This window comes from Hyperoodon ampullatus (genome assembly GCF_949752795.1).
Source record: "Hyperoodon ampullatus genome assembly, chromosome: 11".
Classification (NCBI taxonomy): domain Eukaryota; kingdom Metazoa; phylum Chordata; class Mammalia; order Artiodactyla; family Ziphiidae; genus Hyperoodon; species Hyperoodon ampullatus.
The window spans coordinates 66,514,239-66,539,458 of NC_136924.1; the positions used below are offsets into that span (position 1 = coordinate 66,514,239).

At 39.5% G+C, this 25,220-nt stretch overlaps 1 protein-coding gene across 2 annotated transcripts in view; it reads left to right on the top strand.

The window, feature by feature from the left end:
* SRGAP1 (SLIT-ROBO Rho GTPase activating protein 1) overlaps positions 1-25,220 on the top strand; it is a gene marked incomplete at both ends in the record, with an annotated part of 272,809 nt that overhangs the window by 123,806 nt on the left and 123,783 nt on the right. For both annotated transcript variants that reach the window (XM_079715252.1, XM_079715253.1), the window contains 2 exons: positions 13,572-13,767; positions 18,314-18,476. In XM_079715252.1, coding sequence (XP_079571378.1) covers positions 13,572-13,767; positions 18,314-18,476 — 359 coding nt within the window. The remainder of the gene's footprint in view (positions 1-13,571; positions 13,768-18,313; positions 18,477-25,220) is intronic.

The window sequence follows — 25,220 nt, forward strand, 5'->3', positions numbered from 1 at the left end:
AGGAGACGGGGCCTGAAGTGCCCTGCCGACTGTTGCTTGCCTAAACTCAGGGTGACTTGGCACCTGTGCCAGGGAAGGATCCAGTGGAGTGGCAGAAGGCTCCGTGCCATCCATTCAGACAGCTTTCTGAATGCTGGCAGCCAAGAGAACATCATCTGTGCCTGTGAGTAGTGTGGGTTCCCGCCAGAAACTTCTCAACTTCAAAGGAAAAAAAAAAGAAAATTGTACTGTGGGTCGATGTGGAAAAGCTTTTGGCCTTACTGAATTGGGCTCATTTTTACAGAGAAGGAAGATGGTGCAAAGAATTCTGAGGGATTCTACGTGTTTTTCGTGGCCTTTCCATTCTATCCCTGAGGTGCCAAGATCATTAAAATGCTCAAGGAACTGCTAAACCTAACCATGGCAATAGAATGAATACGAAGAATTTCTATAGCTTGGTCTGAGAGCTGTGTTAGAATTAGGGTAGTGTGAAAAAAGAACTTGGATGAGCCTTATGGCAAATTCCACTAAAGCTGAAGTTACCCGTCATGACCAATTTTGATTTCACTTAGGTTTCTAAAGGTTTAAAGGGGTAGTCGTGGCGGGGGAAATCTTACAAATCTGAACAACCTACACTTTGGTTCTAATAAGGAGAAAACTGCGCTTTATGTTTGACATCGAAATTTTGTTCTTACGCTGGCCCAAGACTGAAGTCTGATATCTGGCATTATTAAAAGCAAAATGTACTCTTCAAAAATCTGAGAGCCTGAAGACAGGCAGAGGGAGACTGAAGCTCTCTCCAAGGCCCTCTGGTGCCCAAGTCTGATCCAGTGACTTCCTAAGACGTTCGGAATTTACTTTACACTTATTTCATTTTCTTCACCCGCCCGCTTTCCTCCCTCACCGACCCCTCCTTGCTCCTCTCTTATCTCTCTTCTCTCCTTGATTCTCTTCTCCTTTGTTTTCTCAGGAAGCTATGTTTCCCTTTATCTTTCTTCTACTCCCGCCTGCCTTCTTTCCCTCTGCCCATCAGCCCATTGTCTCCCATATTCTTCTTGTAGTACCTCTTACCCAAGCCTTGGGGAAACTTAACAGCGGAGGGGACAGTGTGTGAGCGGAGAGCTGGGAAGGAAGTTTCAATCAAAAGCAACATTTAGATGGTAGATGCATAGTAGGGGCAGAAGTCCAGAGAAAATAGCTGGGACTGGGGATTTGGAGGGAGGAGGATTGTATTTCTCAACAGTGCACTAAGAGCTGTTCCGTGCATCTGATCGTATTTAAAAATGAATCTCTTCCAGATAAGAGCAGCTGTGTAAGAGTGGGCGTGGCAGAGGCAATAAAGCTAATATTGTGTTTGAGATCCTGTAAAGAGCTTATAAAGAGGTATAAGATGAGAAAATGCTAGCATTTTCACCTTGGTTTCTAAACTGCTGCTTTGTTATAAAGATTAAATGATACCTTTTCAAAGTAAATTGCAAGATGAATGGACCACAAAGTATATAAGAAAGGTAGAAGATAGGTGTTTTAAATAATTGGTTATTTTAAGCTACTTCAACTCAAAATTAGATACAAATCTAATTATAGTGAAATAAGAGGCAATTCTGATCACATTATGGTACTTATAAATCCTTCCATTCCATATCCTCAGTATTCTATTAAATATAGCTGACACTGCCTTCTCTTATCTAAATTGGCATTAAACACCTAAAAAAAATCTCTTGTCAAAGATTTGGCAGAAAATGTCATTTTCTGATAATTTAACCAGTTAGAACATATTTCTACAGCTATCCTTCCTAAATGTGAATAGTATGCATTTTTTAAAATAAATTGAAGTATAGTTAACATACAATATTATATTAGTTTTAGGTGTACAACATAGTGATTCGATATTTTTATACATTACCAAAAAATCACCATGATAAGTCTAGTACCCATCTGTCACCATATAAAGTTATTACAGTATTATTGACTATATTCCCTATGCTGTACATTATATCCCCAGGTGGGAGGGGAGGATATGCATTTGTTTTTAACTTGTTAAATAAATAAACTGAAGCATTCCCTATAATGAGAGCTGAGTAAAGATAACACCCCTTATCATTATGGAATATTTACTTTTAAGTCCCCTAATAATTGATCCAGCCCCGTCTACCTTATGACCCCGCAATATGTAACAAACTTCCATTCTTGTAAATGCCCTGAACTCTCCAGATACTCATACCCTGGGGCCTTTGCACAGGCTACTCCTTTTGCCTGTAATACCCTTCCCACCCCCACCCCCAATTTGACACTTCTACTTGGGGATTTGGAGGGAGGAGGGTAGTATTTCTCAGCAGTGCACTAAGAGCTATTCAGAGCCTTAGTGTCACCTCAGAGCCTTCCCTGATTTACCCTGGGCAGAATTTATTGTTCCTCCCTCTGTGTCCTCACAGCACTTTCCTCATGCTTCCATTATAGGATTTACAACATTGTAGGTGATGATAGTTATAAAAATAAGTTACTTGTTTCCATGTCTGTAGACCAGGAGCTACCTTGGGAGGCCCTGGGGGCAAAAAGCAATGGGTTTATCTTTTCTTCTCCAGGGCCCAACACCTGAAAGTTACTCAGTAAATGTGTGTCAGATGAAAAGGGTAAGCATTTTTGTACTCACTCCTTGGCTTGTTGAGCAGACAATGAGAGAACATCGTTGAATTCGATTTCTGCAGGTTATGTGGGTAAAGGTTGAGCGTGCAGGACCAGAAGTAACTTTGACTATAGAATTTGGCTTTCATCTGAGGATAAAATAAAAGAATGTTACTTTAATACATAGGTTGCATATCAAATTGGACATTTTCTGTGATACTTTGAAGAGATGAAATGAAGAAGAGAATTATTATTTCTGACATTTTCACAAGCTGGTTGATGTTCAGTATTTGCTTAGACCTAAAAAAATCATTAAAAATATACATATATATAATATATATGTGTGTGTGTATTTACATATATAGATGTATAGAGCTATATATGATTTTTTAAGTTGCCATCTCTTTAAGGATTTTATAGCCTAGGATTGAAAGGTATTTATTCTATGATCCAGAATTGTGGCTTTCAGCTGTGAAATGAATGTTAAGGAAGCACAGGTAACTAGGCTACTTTCCAGTTTCCTTGTATCAGCTCCTGAGTTAGAGTTCAGGTAGTTCACTTGGAGCCAGAGGTTATTGGAGCTCTCATTTATTGAAATGTAGTTAAATAAAAATAAGATATAAAGTTGCCAATAGCAATCCAATCAAAGTCTCTAATAGAAGTCTAAGGAAAACTAAGTGAAATGATTAGTGCTTCCTTTGTTATTTTCCTAGATGAAGGTTTTCACTTATGTTAGAAATGGACATATAAAAGATACCTTTAGGGCTTCCCTGGTGGCGCAGTGGTTGAGAAGTCCGCCTGCCGATGCAGGGGACACGGGTTCGTGCCCCGGTTCGGGAAGATCCCACATGCCGCAGAGCGGCCGGGCCCGTGAGCCATGGCCGCTGAGCCTGTGCGTCCGGAGCCTGTGCTCCGCAACGGGAGAGGCCACAACAGTGAGAGGCCCGCGTACTGCAAAAAAAAAAAAAAAAAAAAGATACCTTTAACTGAGAGATGTTTAAAACATGATTTTCACTGGATTTAATTGGAGTTCTTTTCAACTGTTGACTGAGTAGAACATTATGTGGGAAAGCTTGTAGGGCTGGATGCCAGCAGGACCACATGGAGCAGAGAATGAAGAGGTGTAGTGATGGGGTGGTGGGTTGCGGGGAGATGAGGCAGGAAACACATTTTATGAATTAGCAAAATTTGAGTCCTATAACGAAGCATTTTAGTAACTAATTATCTTTACTGAAGCAAGCATTCATCAGAGATAGTTATTGAGTATCTATTATGTGCTGTATGTAAATTCAGAGACGTGATATTTGTATTCAGGGGATTCATTCATAAGCTATATAGTTCAAAGCTCTACAGTCATTGTAACATAATAGCAATAGTACAGTAATGATTTAAAACAAAAGCAATTGACCAAAATACATAGTTTCCCATAAAGCTGTGACATTCAGGAAGTACTAGGGAATTAGCATTAGCCACTTAGCTAGTTTTGTAAAATGTTAGTTTTTTGTTTTTTGTCTTTTGGCTTTATTTTATTTATTTATTTATTCATTCATTTATTCATTCATTCATTCATTTTTGGCTGCTTTGGGTCTTCATTGCTGCGCGCAGGCTTTCTATAGTTGCGGCGAGCCGGGGGCTACTCTTCGTTGCTCTGCAGCATGTGGGGTCTTCCCGGACTAGGACTCGAACCCGTGTCCCCTGCATTGGCAGGCAGATTCGTAACCACCACGCCACCAGGGAAACCCTGGCTTTCTTTAAGTAAGAGATAGAAATGCAATTTTTATTGCTTTTCTAAATGATGCTAGACATTTGACACTTAAACTTTTACTTGATACATTAATAGTTATATACAGCATCTATATACATTGTAATAACTTATCTCTAAGGTGAGGCCTAGATCACTTAGGCTTGCTTGGTGTAATTGCACACTATGTGTAATTGTTGAGGGTTATAATTTTGCATCATGAACTTCGGAGTCAGACAAACCTGAATGGGAATCTAAGCTCTAGTACTGATTCATTGTATAACTTTGGACCAAACACTTAACCTCCTGCTTCAATTTCCTCATGTATGTAATGGAGGCATTACATAATAGGTTTGCTGTAAGAATGAAATGAGCTAAACTACATCAAGTACTTATCACAGCATCTGGAACATAGTAGGAACTCAGTAAATATTCTCCTGTTCGACATAAATGATAAATTGCTTGTGGGGTTAAACTGTGTTCTAGTAGATGCTTTAAAATTGTAATTTGAAAAAAGCCTCAATTTGCAGTTAACTCAGTACAGAAGATTTAAACTAGTTTAAAAGTTTTTTATTCTTAAAACTTATTTAGAGAAAAACATGTGTAACATGTTTACTCCATGAGACTCCATGTTGAATTATTTCAGGAAAGAATGTCAACGTTTAAAGAATGCCTTGAACCTTTGTCAGTGACACAGCCCTTCCAAAATGTAAATCTTTGGACTCTCTATAGATCAGTGATTTCCACAGACTGTCTTTTTCTGGTAGTAAAAATCAATCTACTAATGTGGTCTTAAATGTTCTTGCTTAATTATAGGGAAGCTAATGAAGTCCTGCCTCTTGTGCATTCTAAATAAAAGCACTAAAGCTAATCATTCAGATCTGTACTTCCTTAAACTGGCCTTTTCTACAATGTAGTTAAACTGCAATAATTGATCAACTTAATTTATTGCCTCTTATCCTGGCTAGTTTTCATCTGGAAAAAAAAAAGTACAAATTTGTTTTCCATACTTTTCCTGAAAATGTTATCTGGACCAAAATAGTATTTGGCTTTCAAACGCTATGAAAACTGATGCTTTTGTAGTAAGCTTTATTCTAAAATAATACTGAGGTAAATGTCACTTCAAATGAAGATATTATTATGAGAACTTAGAAAAACAGACACATTGTATTCAGGGGATTCATTCGTAAGCTATATAGTTCAAAGCTCTACAGTCATTGTAACATAATAGCAATAGTACAGTAATGATTTAAGTGCAGGAAATGTTGTGAAATTGACTTCCATATCATACAGTGAGGATTAACTGTACTGAGAGGACACTTTCTTATTTTATTCCAAAAGGTTTTATCATTAACTGTACTCCCTCACAAATGTGCTAATTATCTCTGGAGTTCTAGGATGCAGCCATGGTTCGAGCTTAGAATGGAAACAAACCGATTTCATATATGTCTATGGTATTTAGTTTGCCTAAGTCGTTGGTGATTTCATAAGTCAGAAGTAGAAAAAGACTTTAGGGAGTTATATTTGCCATGAGGCAGTAACCTGGTCCAGCCACCCTAAACTTCCTTCCCTAGACCCTTACTCTTCTGGGCCAGGGTATCAAGAATTATCATTTTCAGTTATTTAAAGAACTACTTTTCCATTCCCCAGATTTGCATAGCCTTCCAAATTTTACATATCTTTAAATGCAGTGCAGGGCCAACTACCTCTGAAGCTATCACTGATGAAGACCCCAGCTCTGGCCTATGGTTTTTTCTTGTCTGAAAGTCAGTCTTGTCTGAAAGTCTGTGTAGTTGACACCATCAAATCTAGAACTTGTATTTTCCTTTTTTCAATCCACTTTCTGTGATAATTGGCCAATACAGTGTTTGACATGATGAGGAAGTCTTTGTATATCTCATCTGATTGAAGCCTTCTATTGCCTTTTGGAGGCGAATATGGCAGTTATGATTAGTGATCATTTTGCAGTTGAGGAAACATGAGTTCCACAGCCATGGTTACTCTTCCAAGTTCCTACTTCTAATTGGAACTGACGTCCTGATACCCTGTATTCTACCCCGTATTTGGCTTGTGCATAAATCTTGTCTTCTGATCTCAAGTCCGCTAACTCTTCAAAGACCTTTTCTGATGGTAACCCCACATTCCAGATTCCACGTATGAGAAACTTAGTTGCTAATTCACTCATGTACTAGAAGAGAATTGTCCTATAGATGAGCCACATTTCCATTTTAAATTTTCTTTAGCAGTCACATTTTTTTAAAAAAGGAGACAAACAGGTGATATTAATTTTAACATCTTTTTATAACCAAAATATCTAAAATTTTTAATTCTAACATTAACTAATATAAAAAATATTAATGAGACACTTTTATGTTCTTTTTTTTCCCCACACTGAGATTTTGAAGTCCTCTGTGTATTTTACACTTAGAGCACATCTCAATTTGGAGCAGCCACATTTCAAGTGCTCAGTGTGACAGATGGCTACATATTGGGCAGCACAGCTTTTTTCCTACAATGTGGTTGACAATCAGCTTCTCCTCTCTGATAACAGATAACATGGACATACTCATTAGCTCCACACCAGATGACAGAAATGAGTGATTCATAACTAATTAAAATAATAGGCTTAGGCAGAGAAAAACATGGATACCATTCATTCTTGTGTGGGTTTTTGTCAGTGGTGTTGGCTTGTTTTGCCCAATAATTCATAATTCAAATGAGGACCCCTAGAGCTTACAAAGGAAGCAATTTAATAAGGTATAGGATACGTAGCCTTTCATTTCATTTATTTATTCATTTATTTGTGCTGTTTTCTAGAATGCAAATCTGATCATGTGTCTTTCTTATTCAGAATTGTTCAATTCCTCCCAACTGGTGTTTCCTGCAGTTGCCCAGTGGTAAGATTCACCTGGGTACTTAGTTAAAATCCTCTGTTCCCGGTCCTGTCAGACGAACAGAATCAAAATATCCAGCTGAGGGACCTGGACACAGGTATTTTTAGTAATCACCCCTGGTGGCTCTTACCATCAAGCCAGTTGGGGAAACTGGCCTAAAAGATAAACTTTTACTCCTTAGTCTACCGTGTGGGATCCTTTCTGACCTAGCCCATGACTAGACCCATTGCCCAGCCAGAGTTAGGTTTTAGCCCAGAGAAGCACTTGCCAAGGTACTCTTACTGTGCTCTCCTCCTGCCTGTGCTTGTGTTCTTTCAGCCTGGGATGCCCTTCCCCTCTGTGTCTGCCAACACACTGCTGAGCCCCCCTCAGGATCACCCCCTCAGTGTTTGCCTCATTTCCCGACACACCTCCTCCCATTGCTCCTTGACATTGATAAATCAAGGCCCTGAAGGTCACTGGCTCTCACTGTCTGTTTGTCTTGGCTGTCTTCTCACTGAGGGATGGGGCTTGTGATTTCCAGTCTGTTATTTAGAGCCACTAGAAGGGAGTCTGGCACAAGGAAATAGTCAATAAATATTTTTCTAGTGAAAGCCTGCTGATACTAGTAATAATAACATCTCCATCTGTTTCATAGTGGTTTCAGATTGCAGCATGCTTTTCACTTACATCATCTCATTTAATTCTCTCACCACAGCCTCGTGAGGTGGAACTGTTTATTATTCGAGATGTTAAGCAACTTGCCCCATGTCATGTGACTTGTAATAGGTGACACCATAACTCTAACATGGGTCCATAACGTGCAGAGTGTAAAAGAAGCATAAATCTTGGGTTCAGATTTCTAGTGAAATGAAGAAACGGCCTTTGCTTATTCAGTCTGTTCACACACACACAAAAATTAATAAAGTTCATTCATGTTTATGGATTTTTTTTTGCTCCAGATTTCTAGCCTTTTTAGACTTTTTAGCATATTTCTTTTTTTTTAAATTAATTAATTTATCTATTGGCCGTGTTGGGTCTTCGTTGCTGCGCACGGGCTTTCTCTAGTTGAGGCGAGCAGGGGCTACTCTTTGTTGCGGTGCGCGGGCTTCTCACTGCGGTGGCTTCTCTTGTTGCGGAGCACAGGCTCTAGGTGCGCCGGCTTCAGTAGTTGTGGCTCATGGGCTCTAGAGCACAGGCTCACCAGTTGTGGCACATGGGCTTAGTTGTTCTGCAGCATGTGGGATCTTCCCGGACCAGGGCTTGAACCCGTGTCCCCTGCATTGGCAGGCAGATTCTTAACCACGGTGCCACCAGGGAGGTCCCAGCATGTTTCACAGAAGTTTGCACCTAGTGTTTAGCTAATCAGTAGCTGCAAGATTATATAAATATTCACATCAGCAATGATTATGTGAACGATTGATGGAACCAGTTAGTCTAATTGGGTTCTTCTCTTTAAAGATATTCCAGTGGTTCTTACCTGTTATTTGGGAGAATTCCTTATAGCCCACAGGTAAAGGTACTGATAAATCCACACACAATGTAGACTTTTTTGACATCATAAGGAAAATCTGACAAAACAAGACTATGAAATAATTGAGATGGTCTGTGATGCTTTAGAAGTGTTGCTGTGTTTTTATTTTTTGCTGGATGATCACGAGTATCACACCCAGTCTATCAATTTTATGTCCTAGTCCTAATCATTCAGTAACATATTAGAGAAACAGCCCAGCCTGGCCTCAATCTTTTCCGTGAAACATGCATCACACTCTGTGGTCTCACACAAATTTATTTTAAGGGTTAGGACTTCCCTTTATCAGAGCAATAGCAAGAAATGCCTCCGTTTCCTCCTTTCCTAGGAAATTCCATTTTATTTGGTAAGTATTAGTCAATATTTCTGTAGCTTAGAGGAACTATTTCAATTTTTTAAACAAATTAATTGAGTAGTTTGAAAGCATAGTCTTTTTGTGTGTTACTCTTGTTGGATTATTGATGTTGATTCATCCTGTGGTGATGCTCTGGTAGAACAGAAATTAAATAAGTCATAAAAAAAAACCCAGTAAATTTTAGCTCCTTTAAAATGGCCATGATTAGTATTTAGTAGGTCCTGCCCTAGATTTAAATAATAGCTGCTTGGAGCCTCCTCAGAGATGGCACTTTTCTGCCTGAAAGAGTTTGCGCTGTTTTATGCAGTTGTCTGGGAGTCATGGTGATAAGCCCCTCCTGATGTTCTATTAGGTAAATCTTTTCTATACCATTAGAAATTGTAATAATTAATGTACAAATGATGCTAGCCAGTAATTAAATTTACTATTCTGACTCACAGATAAATTCAGGATGAAATTAAAATATTGAAGCAAGAGCCATTTTGTGAAGACATCATTTTAAAGTGCTTGCCCATATGTTGTCTAATTTGATAAACTACTAAAAAGTACGAGATGTGGAAATAGGACTCATTTTATTATTATTATTATTATTATTTTATTATTATTATTATTTTTGGTATGCAGGCCTCTCATTGTTGTGGCCTCTCCCGTTGCGGAGCACAGGCTCTGGACGCACAGGCTCAGCGGCCATGGTTCACGGGCCCAGCCGCTCCGCAGCATGCGGGATCCTCCCGGACCGGGGCACGAACCCACGTCCCCTGCATTGGCAGGCGGACTCAACCACTGCGCCACCAGGGAAGCCCCTTTCATTATTATTTTATTTATTTATTTATTTATTTGGCTGCGCCGGGTCTCAGTTTCGGCAAGCGGGATCTTCGATCTTCGTTGCGGCATGTGGGATCTAGTTCCCTGACCAGGGAGCGAACCCGGGCCCCCTGTACTGGAAAGTGCGGGGTCTTAGCCACTGGACCGCCAGGGAAGTCCCAAGGAGTCATCTTGTTGTTACTACTGTTATCATTCTCAGAAATGTCTCAACCAAAATTTCAATGAATTGTGATACGGCAGTCTATCGTTTTTTATATAACAGCTATATTGTGATATGTTACATATCATTCAACATACCCATTTAAAGTGTACAATTAACTGTTTTTTAGTGTACTCACTGTTTTGTAACTGTCACCACAATCACTTTTTGAGCATGTTCATCACCTCCCCGCAAAAAAAAACCTGCACCCCTTAGCAGTCGCTTCCCATTTTCCCCAACACCTCCAGCCCTAGTCAACGTCTAATCTACTTTCTGCTTCTGTGGATTAGTCTCTTTGGGACATTTCACATTAATGTAATCACACTTTCCATTAGTGACTACTTTTATTCACTAAGCTTATATTTTCAATATAAGCATGAAACAGTACTTCATTCCTCTTTATGGATGAATAATATTCCATTGTATGGCTCTATCTCATTTTGTCTTTCTGTTCCATATTGATGGACATTTAGATTACTTCCACTTTTCAGCTGTTAAGAATCATGCTGCCATAACCATTTGTCTATATGTTTTGTGGGAAATGTGTTTTCTCTTGGGTATGTACCTAGGAGTAGATTTGTTAAGTCTATGTCAACCTTTTGAGGAACTGCCACATTGTTTTCCAAAGTGGCTGTACCATTTTACATTCCTACCAGCAGTGTATGAGGGTTCCAATTTCTCCACCCTTCACCAACACTTGTGTCTTTTTGATTACAGCCATCCTAGTGGATGTGAAGTGGTATCTCATTGTGCTTTTGATTTCCTTGTGATCTTTTCCTCATTTGTCCTAAACTTTTCTAAATTAAAAGATAATCAAACAAATTCTCTCCGATTTTTGGAGCATATTTTTTCTCTAGGTTCTGTCCCTCCACTTTTCCCACTATTGAAAATGTTGCCAGTGTCCTATTTTGACTGGAAAATTACAGATAATGTGAAATAACAGTTACTCCCTGCAAAACGAGGATGGGATTGTAACTGTTTAAAATAGAGTCCTCCTTCTCAAAACTCCCTAGTTCTTGATTTTAAACCCTGAAGGAAGCAAGCAAGAGAAAATCTAAGAATAAGATCCAAGAAGGAAGCCCATATAATTTTTGTGTACTTCTACAAAAACAAAAAGAACAATGGAATAGTAACTTTACATATTGTTATAAAACCTAAGAATAAAAAGGGAGTAGCCCATTCACCACATACTGGATTTAATAAGAAAAGGCAAGAATAAAGCAAGTAATACTTTGACACACCATGAGCTAAATTTTTAAATAATATAGACATGTTTTTATAATAAAAGTTTTTATAATAAAATTTAAAAAAAACAAAAAAAGGAGGGGGGAGAAACAAAACAAAACAGAACTCATTGACAGCCGAAGACGACTGATTTTTTTTTCACTTAGCACAGCAAGATGTGCTAAAATTACTTCATCAAAAAAGACTTCCTGGGGCTTCCCTGGTGGCGCAGTGGTTGAGAGTCCGCCTGCCGATGCAGGGGACACGGGTTCGTGCCCCGGTCCGGGAAGATCCCACATGCCGTGGAGCGGCTGGGTCCGTGAGCCATGGCCGCTGAGCCTGCGTGTCCAGAGCCTGTGCTTCGCAACGGGAGAGGCCACAATAGTGAGAGGCCCCCGTACCACAAAAAAAAAAAAAAAAAAAAGACTTCCTGGATGAGAAATGCCCCCACCCTTGATTTTTTTTTTCTTTATGAAACAAAACTAGGTCTGTATTTGTGGGGGGGAGTTTGGCAGCCATGCTGATTATAATACTGTATTGAAGAATATTTACTTTGATGGACTAAAAACCAGCTGCTGTTCGTGGTAGTTAAAAGCCTGTAATAATGTCTTCACTTTGGTGTTCACCACACTTTTATGAGATTAATAATAGGATCCCCGAATCTCCAAGTGGAGAAACCAAGAGAGGATGCTTGAGAAATGCTTCCCTATCTTCTCCCGGGACTCCCCCAAAACCATGCTGCTTGGACATGAGCTTATTGAGATCAGAGACCTTGTTTCATGGTTACTGTATCTTCTTTGCCAGGGTATAGGCCTGGCACACTGTAGGTACTTAAAACATGTTGCACGGATGAAAGGCAGGCAGAAGCGTTCAGTTAATTGACGGACGGACCTGGGTAAGAGGTCCTGCGGGTGCCGCTTACAAGCTGAAGTCTCTACATGAAGTATGTCATCTCATTAAACCTCAGTTTCTTCTTTGCAAAATGAGGATAATACTAGTACCCACTTCATTAGGGTGTAGAACAGCAAGCATTCAGTTGTTATTAGCTGTTAAGTTGAGCAAATTTCCTGACTCCTCATTCAGAACTGGATGGCCCTGCTGTTAATGAGCCTGATTACACATGGTCAAGTATGTGCATACGTACTGTCAGCTCAGTCTTTATTTAAGAAGAAGCATGGGAAGAAATTGAGGAGCTGTTATTTGGACATCCATTTCTTAAGCTCCACTGAATTAGATTCAGCCCTCACTTTTAGGGAATAATGCACCCGACACTGGGAAGGATGAAATAAAGAAGTTTTCCAGTATGAATATTCTTGTCTTTGGATGTTAGCCCTGAGTCTCAGAACAAAAACAAGTCAGTAGTTAATAGTAACTGTATCTTATTTTCCAAAACACACATGGTTCATTGTTACAGTCATTTGCAGATAGTTTTGCATGACACACTTTTGCTTTTGTGTTTCTACTAAATCACTAAATGACTAACCTTCCTGTTCCTAATGTATCAAAATTGTCAAAGGATTCTTTTCAGATAAATGTGTCGATAAGGCTTAGTTTGAGCAATGGGGAAAAAGTGAAAGCCAAGTGAAGAGCTCTTGATCTTGTGATCAGAATAATAAAGTGGAATCCAAGAATTGCCCCATAATGAATGGATTACTTGGATATGAAAGGAAATTATTTTTAGGTGTGGCATTCCTGTAAACCCTGAAGCTATGTGTTTTACAAACTAGAGACTTATGCACTAAATAAAAATTACCAGATGTCAGTGTTAGGATGTGCCAACTGGCAAAGAAATTGAGAAGGTTCCGAAGTCTGGAAGAAATGATGCTCACTTCTTTGCCATTCAAACTCAAAAAGGATAGTTGAGGTAAAATGCTGTTTAAAAAACTACAGTGTCCTCAGCTACCCAAAGATGTCACGTGTTACAAATTGTTATCTGAAAGGCTTTCATTTTTTTTCCCCTCATGACTCCCCGCATGTTTGTGGCATTGCAAATGTAATCCATGTTTCTATTCTAATTTATTACATTCTTTCCGGAGGCTTATCTCATTCTTTTACAGGGTCAATAGATATCTTATTTAAAGACCCAACCTGAACACAGCAGCCTCGTAAAGGTCCAATACAGAGCTAAATGTATAATAGTATTCATTATTTTTATCTTGCACATACCGGCACACCTCAGTAATTTTCATGAAATCATCAAATAGATTCTCTTCTCTCCTTAGAAATTCGAGCTCAACTGGTAGAACAACAGAAATGCCTGGAGCAGCAAACAGAGATGCGAGTTCAGCTTCTGCAGGACCTGCAAGATTTCTTCCGGAAAAAAGCCGAAATTGAGACAGAATATTCTCGGAACCTAGAAAAGTTAGCAGAAAGGTTCATGGCAAAAACGAGAAGCACTAAGGATCATCAACAGTACAAGTAAGAGGGACTTGACTCAAATTCACCTTTCCAAGGGGATATCCTATCTTTTTACCACCCTTATTGGTTTTAGAATTTTCCATCTTTGTCTGAAAAGTTGTTGATTGATATATCCCCATAGATAAAAGCAACCCTCTGCATTTATAATTTATGAGCATAAATGTATTACATTTTAAACTAATAGTATTCTCTTGACATGTTTCTCTTTCCAATAAATACACTAGGAGTTGTTTAACACAGGTAGGTATTTGGATGGGCAAATTTTAAATAGCTGATTCTTCAAGCAAAGACCTCAAGATTTCTGTATAGTGATCTTACCTGAAAATAAGCAGTGAGGGTTGCTTAAATTTATATCCCACCCCCCAATCATGCTTGTGGTCATTGCAGTTGAGACTGACTTAAAACAAGGGCTTTTGGTAAAATGCGTACAATCTAGCTTAATTAAACCTTATATTAATTGCACAGTTGACCCTTGAAGAACACAGGCGTTAGGGGCACCAATCCCCTGCACAGTCGAAAGTCCACATACTGCTGTCTCTGCCTCAAAAATAAAGGAATTGATAAATGAGTCACCTAAAGGCAGGAAGCTGAAACAGTTATGGACAGATCAGGACTCAAACCCAAGTTCTACATATTGCAATCTCTAACTGAACAGAAACTTTCCCCCGCATCTAGTTAATTTAAGGATGTAATGAAAATAGAGGTACTATGTTTTTCTATATACATTTGTTTTTTATTTTTATTTTTGCCTGCACTGGGTCTTTGTTGCTGTGCGCGGGCTTTCTCTAGTTGCGGCGAGCGGGGGCTACTCTTTGTTGCAGTGCATGGGCTTTTCATTGCAGTGGCTTCTCTTGTTGCGGAGCACGGGCCCTAGGCGCACAAGCTTCAGTAGTTGTGGCTCGCGGGCTGTAGAGCGCAAGCTCAGTAGTTGCGGCACACGGGCTTAGTTGCTCCGCGGCATGTGGGATCTTCCTGGACCAAGGCTCGAACCCGTGTCCCCTTCATTGGCAGGCGGACTCTTAAGCACTGTGCCACCAGGGAAGTCCCACAGGGACTATATTTATTGAAAAACATCTGTGTAAGTAGACCTGCACAGTTCAAACCTATGTTCACTGTCAACTGTACTTCATTTGTTTAAAAAAAAAAAAAATACATGGGGCTTCCCTGGTGGCGCCGTGGTTGAGAGTCCGCCTGCCGATGCAGGGGACACGGGTTCGTGCCCCGGTCCGGGAAGATCCCACATGCTGTGGAGCGGCTGGGCCTGTGAGCCATGGCCGCTGAGCCTGTGCGTCCGGAGCCTGTGCTCCACAACGGGAGAGGCAACAACAGTGAGAGGCCTGCATACCGCAAAAAAAAAAAAGAAAAAAGAAAAAAATACAACAAACTAGTGAATATAATAAGGAAGAAGCAGACTCACAGATACAGAGAAAAAACTAATGGTTACCAGTGCAGAGAGGGAAGTGGGGAGGGGCCCCCTGGGGGTAGGGGATTAAGAGGTACAAACTATTAAGTATAAAATAAGCTACAAGGATATATTGTACAACACGGGGAATATAGCCAATATTTTATAATAACTATAAGTGGAGTACAACCTTTAAAAATTGTGAATCACTATATTGTATACCTGTAACTTACATGATATTGTACATCAACTCTACATGAATAAAAAATTTTTTTCTAACCCTTCTCATCATAAAAAAAAGGTAGGAACTTTTACAGAAAAAAAGGAAGGAGGGGTCCTTTTGCAGAAGCAATTGCAGAACTATTCTGGGTAGGGAATACTTTTTTAATTTTTATTTTTGGGTGACTTTAACCTCTAGTGTTGGTCAGCATAGAAATAAATTTTGGTGATGGTTCCCAGGGTGAGCAAATATCAAGTGTGCTTGACAGAGACTGGAGCCAGTACTAGATCCTCATTTATAGAAACTGTCCCTTTTTAAAAGTGATTGCAGATAAGAAGACAGCCCATTTGTACGTTCAGTAAATATTTTTGAATGTCTCCTTCTGTGTTCTGTACTTGGTAATCTCTTGTGAACTGAAAACATGGATGGGCCCATGCACCTTAGTCTGATCCCTGAGTGGATCAGCTGCCACCTTTTGTTCCTCCTGGTTTTTTCACTAGTTTTCTTCAAAAGGTAGGCAGCTCCGAATTTTCCTTGACCTGAGTAAGTTTATTATTGACTACAGAACTGAAGATAAGGTAATAAGTCTACAGAAAGGACAAACCAGGGTTAGGGGGGAATAAATCAAAGACAGCCCGTTAGGAAAGAGTCAAACAGACCTGGTTTGAATACTGGCTGTACTGTGTGACTTTGGTCAAGTTGCTTAACCTTTCTGAGCCTTGGTTTCCTAACTTGTAAAATGAGATTTTATGACCAGTAAATGAGAAACATAACAAATTGTTGATGTGATTAATAGCTGACACGGAGTATGCACTCAGTATTCCTTTTCTTCACGAAACAAATGTTAAATCTTTAGCACCTTTACTTTACCAATCATTTAAGCTGGGCTACGGAGTCTAGCTCTTACTCAGTTTTGGGATGCTTGTTGTGTAGGATAACCCTTGGCCTAAAGTTGCCACAGCATGGTAGAAAGACCAAGGCTTGGATCAGCCTCCCTGGACTCAGAGACTTTCTCTGACACCAGCTTTGGTCTTGAGCAAATCATTGTGCCTTGCTAAAGCTTAAGTTCTCTTATTGATAGAGGGGATACAAAGCATCTCTGCCTTAAGTTGTAGTGGTAAGGATTAGGTAGAGTTAACGTGTGTAAAGTCTTTAGACCAGCCGCTAGATGAAAATTGCTAACTTTACACAGCACTTACTATGAATCTAAGGCATTCTAGTAAGCACTAAAAATATATATATTAACTCAAATAATCCTCATAATCTTATGAGATTGGTACTGTTGCTTTACCCATTTTACAGATGAAGTAACAGAGGCACAGAGAGGTTTAAATAATTTGGCCAGGATCTCCTAGGTAATTGTTCTGGGATTTGAAGCGAGGCAGTATAGATCCATATTCCATGCTCTTGACTTGTGTGCTCAGTAGGTGCTCAGTAAATGATAGCTTAGCCGCCTCTGTTGTTGTCGATACTGTTATCACTTACTATTAAGGCAATAAAAAGTGTTTATTCAATGAATGAAATAACATTTATTTAATGCTGACCACGGGCAGGGCCCTGCGGATACAAAAAAGTATGAAATGTTCTCAAAGAACTTATGGGTTACTTCATCATAAAGGATATACAGAAAAGTTAATATAAGATAACACTTACCTCTTGGGCTGGGCGGCTAGAGAATGTCAGTGGAAAGGCTTCAGTATTCTTCCATAGAACCATTGCCCCTTGCCTAATGGCTCTGAGAGAAAAGGAGGGTTCTTTAGGTTGGGGTGTAATTCTTAATGTGCCAGCTGGGAGAGTGGGAGGTTTCTCTTCTGGGTATAAGTGCTGGGACCCTAGATCAGGAGTTTCTTCCCTTACACCCGTCCATACTTCTGTGGTCTACTTCCTCTTTCTTTTAGAGAGGGTTTTGACTGATGCAGGGTTAAATCCTGAATCCAGGGGACGTAAGGGCTGAAAATCCTTCTTTAATCTTTTTTCTAATTTAATTAGTATTCAGAATCATAAATCATCGTGAATATTAGGAGGATAACATGTCTGATAAAATAGCACTAGTGTCCCTGAGTTAGGATAAACATTCTGTGCCATTTTGCCATTTTAGAGTTAGATTTTTAAAGTAAAAAAACAAACATTGTACTTTTTTTTTTTTTTTAAAGCAGTAATATCCCCGTCGGTCACTGCTTTTGTTTGGAGTATTTCTTTAAAACTTGTTACAAGTTGCCCTTTGTGGTTTATATACACTTTTCACTTTATTATGTAGAATAAAACAAGGAGTGGTTACAAATCTGAAATAACTTAATGGGTTTAAAAAGGAGATGTGACATGTCATAAGCCAGTAAACTTCTTGGTTCTATTCACAAGCCCTGAGACAATGCTGTAAAGTTCTGCTTCCCAGGAACACTTTTTGGGAGGCTGGAGGGTTAAGTATCAGGGGATTAGTAAATCATCCTCACATTTATGTTCCATGGAAAGTATACCCAGCCAAATTTCTTTTCCAACAACAGACTGGACATTCAGAGCATGCTTTGCGTTCAGTGGCAAACCACAGTCTGTCTGTGAGACAGTAGTCAATAGATTTTTATGTAAACATAAGCTGCTTTCTTCAATGGGGTGTTTAAAGCTAAAGGCCTGCCTTAATACTGTATATGTTAGGGTCCCATGCCCTTGTCAAGAGTGTGGGTTTTGACTGGTGTTCTTGGTTCAATTTTTTTCTTCCAAGCCTAGGGGAATTGCTGGCTGGGTGCCTTCCCAGCCTGGAAGCCTGTTCTGCTGACTCTGGAGTATCTTGCCATGAGCAGTGCTCAGAGGAGAAAGAACAGGGACAGTGCCCGTCTGTTGTGGCTCCTAGTTTGCCTTGGTGACTTTCCCTTAGCTGATTGGGGCAGCTTTGAACTTGATGGTAATTCTCTCTCTTCTTCACTTCTTAGGAAAGACCAGAACTTGTTGTCTCCAGTGAACTGCTGGTATTTGCTCCTGAACCAAGTGAGACGAGAAAGCAAAGACCACGCAACCTTGAGTGACATCTATCTGAACAATGTGATTATGCGGTTCATGCAGATAAGTGAGGATTCCACGAGGATGTTTAAAAAGGTATCCTCCATCAATCCTGCCAGAGTGTGCTTCCCTGTAACCACTGAGCCTGTAACCAAGACTGAGAAGGGTCTGCTGCCTTAATGGCTTAATTGTATTCAATAAATATTAGGTTCAAAAAATACATAAGTGAACAGATATTTTAAAGACACAGAATGAAAAGTTAAATCGCTGCTGTCTTGGGAAAATGTTATCACAGTTTTTTTCTTATTCCCACCAGACTAGCAACAGAAGCTGTGAGAGAGTGACAGGAAAAAAATTCCCCAGGGCACAGAAAATTCAGTCCCTTACATGCCAGAGAGCTTCCTCCTTCCCAAATCCACTTTAAAAAAAAAAAAGAAAGAAAAAGAAAAAAGGAACTGGGCTTTTAAGGCTTCATATCATTGTTACCAGTCTCAGCCAACTCTCAGCAATTTTTTTTGTTGTTTGGACATCTTTGTTGAGAACAATAACAAAATTGGACCATTTCCTGTGTAGGGAATGCAGCTACTTGCTCAATAAGACTGGCTTTTGGTTTTTATGTTTATAGGACAAGGGTTCTTCACCACCTCCTCAGCTTCATACTTAGGGTGTTTGGTGCCTATACCAATATCTGTACATCTATTCAGTAAGTAATTATTAGTTTCAGAAAGTGGGGGGAAAAAACCACCTTGTAGTTTAAAGACATTTATGTTTCAAGGGGACCCCTTAAAACAAAGTTGTGTCATGCAGGCCATCTGGGAAACTTCTTAGTCATGTTTGATGTGTCCACATTAGATTTGATTTCTGACCTAGAAATGGAATTTAGCAAACTCGAAGTTTTCTTTTCCTCTATTAAATAGGAAAAAAAACGTTTCAAACAAAGGAGAAATTTTTAAAATTTGGAAATAAGAACATATTAAGAAGAGACCACATAGAGAAATATCTTATGTATCTTACAACATAGAGATTTTTAAAAAATAGTTTAGACTGAGCCAGGAAAGTAAGTAATTTTCTCGTATGTCAACCCTTTCTGCCAAGACCTCATTTGGTTCAATGGGCTTTTTGCGTCTTGTCCTCTATGAGTGAGAGATGGTGTCAGGTCTTGGAAAGGTTACTTCGATGAAGAAAAACTAGTCCTCGTGCTCAAGGAGGTCACAGTTTATCCAAATTTGTATGACGCTATATGATGCCTCCCAGTCATGGGGACGCTGGCAACCTTTCAGCCAGGGCCTCTGGGACCAGCACCTCCATTGACTTCATTTAGTTATCCATCCAGCAAAACATCTTTAAAATGCCAGGCTGGGAAGCAGAGTTAAAAGACATGTTCCCTGCCTACAAAGAATCCATTACAATAATTAACAGTTACCACAATAAGGGAACACACAACCTGTGGTAGAAACTTGAAGGCTGGAAATCTTAACCCTACTGAGGGGCCAGGAAATTCTTCATAGAGGAGGGAACACCTGAAGTGAGACCTGTAGGAGATGGAGGTGGTCATCAAGCAGATGAGAACAATGAACTATTCCAGGTAGAAAGCAGAAGCATGACACGTTCAGGGAAAGGAAAGAGTTTGGTGTGACTGGACCAGGGGTTGTATGGGAGTGAGTGATGGGGTGTGAGGCTAGAAAGAACTGTCATATCAAAAGGGACTTCGCATGTCTTGCGAAGATGTAAGGATTTGTGTTTTGTATGTCAAAGTCAAGGGCTTCATAAAGTTGATGGAAACTTAGGGCTGAGAGTCAAATGGATTTGGACTTGAATCCCAACTCTTCTGCTTTTGTGATCTTGGGAGATGATTCAAGAGAGTGCTCTCTTCTGTCTAAGGGAGTGGGGAAGGCTGGACTGGCAGAAGGGGAAGGTGAGCCTGTGGGAGCTCTGGGGCTGGGATGGCCCTTTGGAGTTTGTCGCCAAGGAGGCCTCGCCTTTGTTTTGCAGACATTGGATTTGAGCTGCCCTTGGGGAGGGGCTAAGTCATCTTGGGGTGATGCAGCTCCCCTTGGTGGAGGGTAGTTCCCAAGGGTGATTCCGAGAGAGAGGTCAGCTGTAAGTTTCGACAGCCAGCAGCCAATATTCCCAGTAGTTGGGGAAATAAGTTCTTGGCTCTTGAAAGAGGGCCTCGGGAATGTACAGTAAGTACACACACACCATGCCTGCTTGTTTGCTACCTAGAAGTTCTCTTCTTATCCAGATTTTCTGGGACTCAAAGAATTGTAATCCTGGGCTTCCCTGGTGGCGCAGTGGTTGAGAACCTGCCTGCCGATGCAGGGGACACGAGTTCGTGCCCCAGTCCGGGAAGATCCCACATGCCGCGGAGTGGCTGGGCCCGTGAGCCATGGCTGCTGAGCCTGCGCGTCCGGAGCCTGTGCTCCGCAACGGGAGAGGCCACAACAGTGAGAGGCCCATTTACTGCAAAAAAAAAAAAAAAAAAAAAAAAGAATTGTAATCCTTGGAAGCTGCCTATTTATGGCAGACTCCTGGTTACTTCAGCATTTAGTGGGGAGAACAGTCTTCTCACCTCTAACTATTGCTGATCAGCTGGAAAGTTAATAGTCATTACAGTGACAGGTATAAAATTCCACTTCCTCAAGCAGACCCAGCAGATGACATGCCTCACCTTTCCATGTTTTTAAAATTAAGAGAGGGTAAGACTGGAGCTTCTTGAGGAGTCAGATCAGCCCACTAGGACACATTTGTCATCTGCAAAGATAGGAAGCCAGGACCCATATCTGTCAAGTCCAGAGAACTTCATATCCCTTTAGATTAAAAAGCAAGACTAGGCTTTTCTGCTTTTTTTTTTTTTATATCATCAAGCCGTCTCCTTCTCCAGCTCTTCTTCCATTGCTATGGTTCCAGAAGCATATTTTTTATCAAAACAGAAGGAAATGATCAGAACCAGTCTGAATTGACCTTTAGAACTTCTGTGGAGTCCTTAGTGAGCATAATGCTTGTTCTTCTTGGGAGGGGATTTTGCAACTTACTCATTTTTCAAAAATAACCCCATGTCTGTATGGAGATCCAGTTAGATGCTGGGTGCTTGACAGGTACAGCCTCTTACACAGCTGTGTCGTATTCAATTTAGTCATTGACCAAGAATCCTTTTACCCAGACTGTTCTATCAAATAAGGAGTTTGGAGCAGGTAATTCTAGGAATGTTTTTGTTTCCAAATGGATATAATAATCAGGAAGACACTTATAGGAATACCTAATTCCAGGCATAGGTATAGGCAACAGCTTCAAGACTTAAATTTTAATCACATCAGAACCAGTTTTCGAAATAGTTGCCTATGCTTGACAGTTTTCAACGGCTAAAAAAAAGGGAAGCTTTAAAAAAATAATAATACCCAATTATTCAAGTATCAGCTATTTCAAATTTAGGTCTTTAGAGCTGTAGATGAAGCCTGTTGGTCAGAATAACATAGTGATCCATCTCTAAGTCTCTAACATCAGATACTTTGCATATGAATCTTAGTTTTGTCACTCTTATTATCTATGTGGACCTGGGAGTGTTTGTGAACCTCCTAAGTCTCACTTTCTGCATCTGTAAAGTAAATATAGTAACCTATTTCAGATACCTGTATGGAGATTCATGAGTCCTGCATGGAAAGCTACTTACCCCAGTGTCTGGATTTAATGCTAATGTGGTCTAACTAATTTTTAGCTGTTATCTTTGTTATTATCTATACTGTAAACACTTATTCCTTACACCTGCAATAATTATGTAATGTGAAATTACACCAGACATTATCTTAAATGTGTCCTCATTCTAAAGAGACTGTGTAGCACAACTGTGATGAACACCGTCCAGATCATCACATGGTATTTGTATATCACTTATTATGAAGTTCCAAACCATGTTTGTAAACAGACTCTGAGAAATGCTCCAACATCCTTGCTTGGAGCTGAATTAAAATTTTGGTCCTCACATTTCAACAATTAATGGGAACTTAGGGGATAACACAGTGAATACCTGTGTTGGTCAGCACCCCCTGTGCCTCTCAGGTCCCCCACAGCTATTTCGCATAGTCTTAACTTGGAGGCTTCACTGATTTCTTCATTCATTCAACAATGAGAGTTATTCAATTCCAGACCCTCTGTTAGGTATGGACAATGTGAGCACAGACAGAGTAGGACTCTGCTTTTACTCTCATAAGTTCTGCTTTACTGTTTTAGGGGAAGGTCAGAAATTGGAGACTCCTTGTACACAGGGGTTTTTCATTATCAGTCCTACTGTCCTTCCCAAAGAACAAGAGACAGTGAGGTGCCTCTTGCCCTGTTCTCCAGCCCTGCCTGCTGGAGTGATGAGATTTTGCCACCTTCCTTCCATTATTCACGCTCAAGAGTAGTCTGCATCTGGGTTGGTGCTGCGGCCAGAAATTATGTGATTCGTATGTTACACATAAAGTAATTAGCGTCAGCAGTCACCACGTAGGAAAGACCACAGCTAGCTCGCAATAATCACTTTATTTAAGCACCTTATCACATGATCTTCTGTATCAAGTTTAAGAATGTTAACAGAAGTATGTAGTTTAGAGGGAGCACCATAAAATGGCAGCCTTTGAATATGTTCAATTATCTCTGCATGTTTTAAATTATCTACAAGTCTGTCATTTCCCCATGGATTGTTCTCAAATTATTAATGTTTTTATTCTTGGTTTGCATAAATATGTATACAAATATAATTTATTTTGTTTCTGCACCAATAATAACGACATAACCCTACCACTTTGCTGAATTTTAACTGTGCACCCAGCACTGTGCCCGGCGTTTTTCACACATTAACTCATGCACCCTCACAGCTGCCCAATGAACAGGAATTATAAGCCACATTTCAGGGATGAGAAAACAAAAGGCTCAGATATAATTTGTAGAGCCGGGCTGGCTGGTACGTCTTCTTGTCTTTGCCTGTAGGCCTTAGATAGTTCGTAGTTACTATAACTGTGTTGGTGTTTTTCAGTGGTAACCGGAGATGTTATACAATGCACAGGTTAGAAACTTCTGAGATTGGGACACTGTGGGTCTTGGCCCCATTCATTTCTAATGAAAATCCTGAAGAATGATAGTTCTGGATGAGGCAGCAAAATCTGTCAGTCATCCAAGTTATAGGCAGAGATTCAAAGCAGCAGAGACTGGCTGCAAGCCACTGAGAATGACCTCACTTTGGCCTAAATGCCATAGGTTATCAGATTCAGACTCACAGGAATTAAATTAACCCACTTTTGGTATTGTTGATTGTGTGGCCTAATCTGAAAGGAAAGAGAAATTACTAGTAAGATTTGGAAATTTGAGGTCATTTTAAAATTTTTATCAAAACTAATCATATTCTATTTAAATACCCTAGTATGAAAGAAAACAAAGACATTTCATGGGAGAAAAAAACACTGTGTTTTCAATTAGGCCATTTAAAATAAGTTAATATTCAAGCAGATGCTTTGAGTTAATAAACGATACTAATCTAGTACAGATCTCTAAGGCTCTAACCTTGTTTTGAAGAAAAAGCCCCTAAGTTTAAAAAAATCTGAAAACTTTACAGATCTATAAATAAGAGTCTTTCCTATTGTACAAATCTACATATAAAAGAGAGTCTATTTCTTTTTGAATATAAAAATACATATTCATTGTAGAAATTTAGAAAACACCAAAAAATATAAAAATGTAAATGAGTTACCCATATTAATGCTACCTACTGGTAATATTTCTCACTATATCTTTTCAGCATTCATATGTATAAGCATACATGTGTACTACACAAACACATACATACTTATTTTGCAAAATTGAGATTTCATTGCAGATAACCTGGGAACCTGCCCTTTTCATGGAAAATATCGTTAGCGTTTCCCATGTCTGGATATAATCTTTTAAAATAGGATACTTCGCGCCTGCATAATGTTTCACTGTCGGCACGGCCATGTTGCTTTTCCCGTTGTAGGACATTTAAATCTTTCACACATCTTTGATATTTTTCTTATGCTACATTCCTTGAAGTAGAATTATTAGGCCAGAGGGTGGCATTAGAATTTCATGCTTTGGATGAAATTCTTACTTTTTGCCTTTCTGGAGTAAAGATGGTCATGGCTGTGATTTACCAAGGAGCAATCTATCCCCTGAAAAATAAACTGACTATTTATTAGCAGAGAGCTACCACATGTGATTTAGTATGCTGATGCAACAGTGGTAAATAATATAACAAGAGGAACTTTTTCAAAGCATTTCAGTGCAGTGTAGCAGAAGAATTAAATGGTATTCTGGTGGCCTCAAGGGACAGCTTAATAATTGATGGGGAGTGGTTAAATAAGTGAGAGTCGTTCAAGCTAATGCTACTAGCTGGTTCTCTTGAGTTTTATCAACCCTATGGTTAGCTCATTTCTCTAGAAGTAAATCAAAACCAAACTATCGTTTCTTACAGTGATGCGCTTTTCTAAAATATTTTAGAAACTATTTTTAGTTTGTATTTATAAATTGCTTATCAGGATGGCTGGCACATAAATAAATGGCAGTTGTCAGTGCTGCTTTTCTTGTATTTATGTTGTTGCCTTTATTATTTAGTGACAACAGGACATATGTGATTGACCTAGCTATAAATTTAGCAGCTGAGTTACTAGATAAGAGCATTCCGCATCAGTTTAGAAGCTTCATTAAAGACTTTTAAATATATTAAGCAGATGTTATATGTCTATCTTCTTGGAAAGTGATATAATGTTAAAAAACCTGAGGTCATTGAGGTCAGCTAAGTTGGACGTTTTGTCACACAGCATGATGTAGTAGTTGAACCCATAATTACAT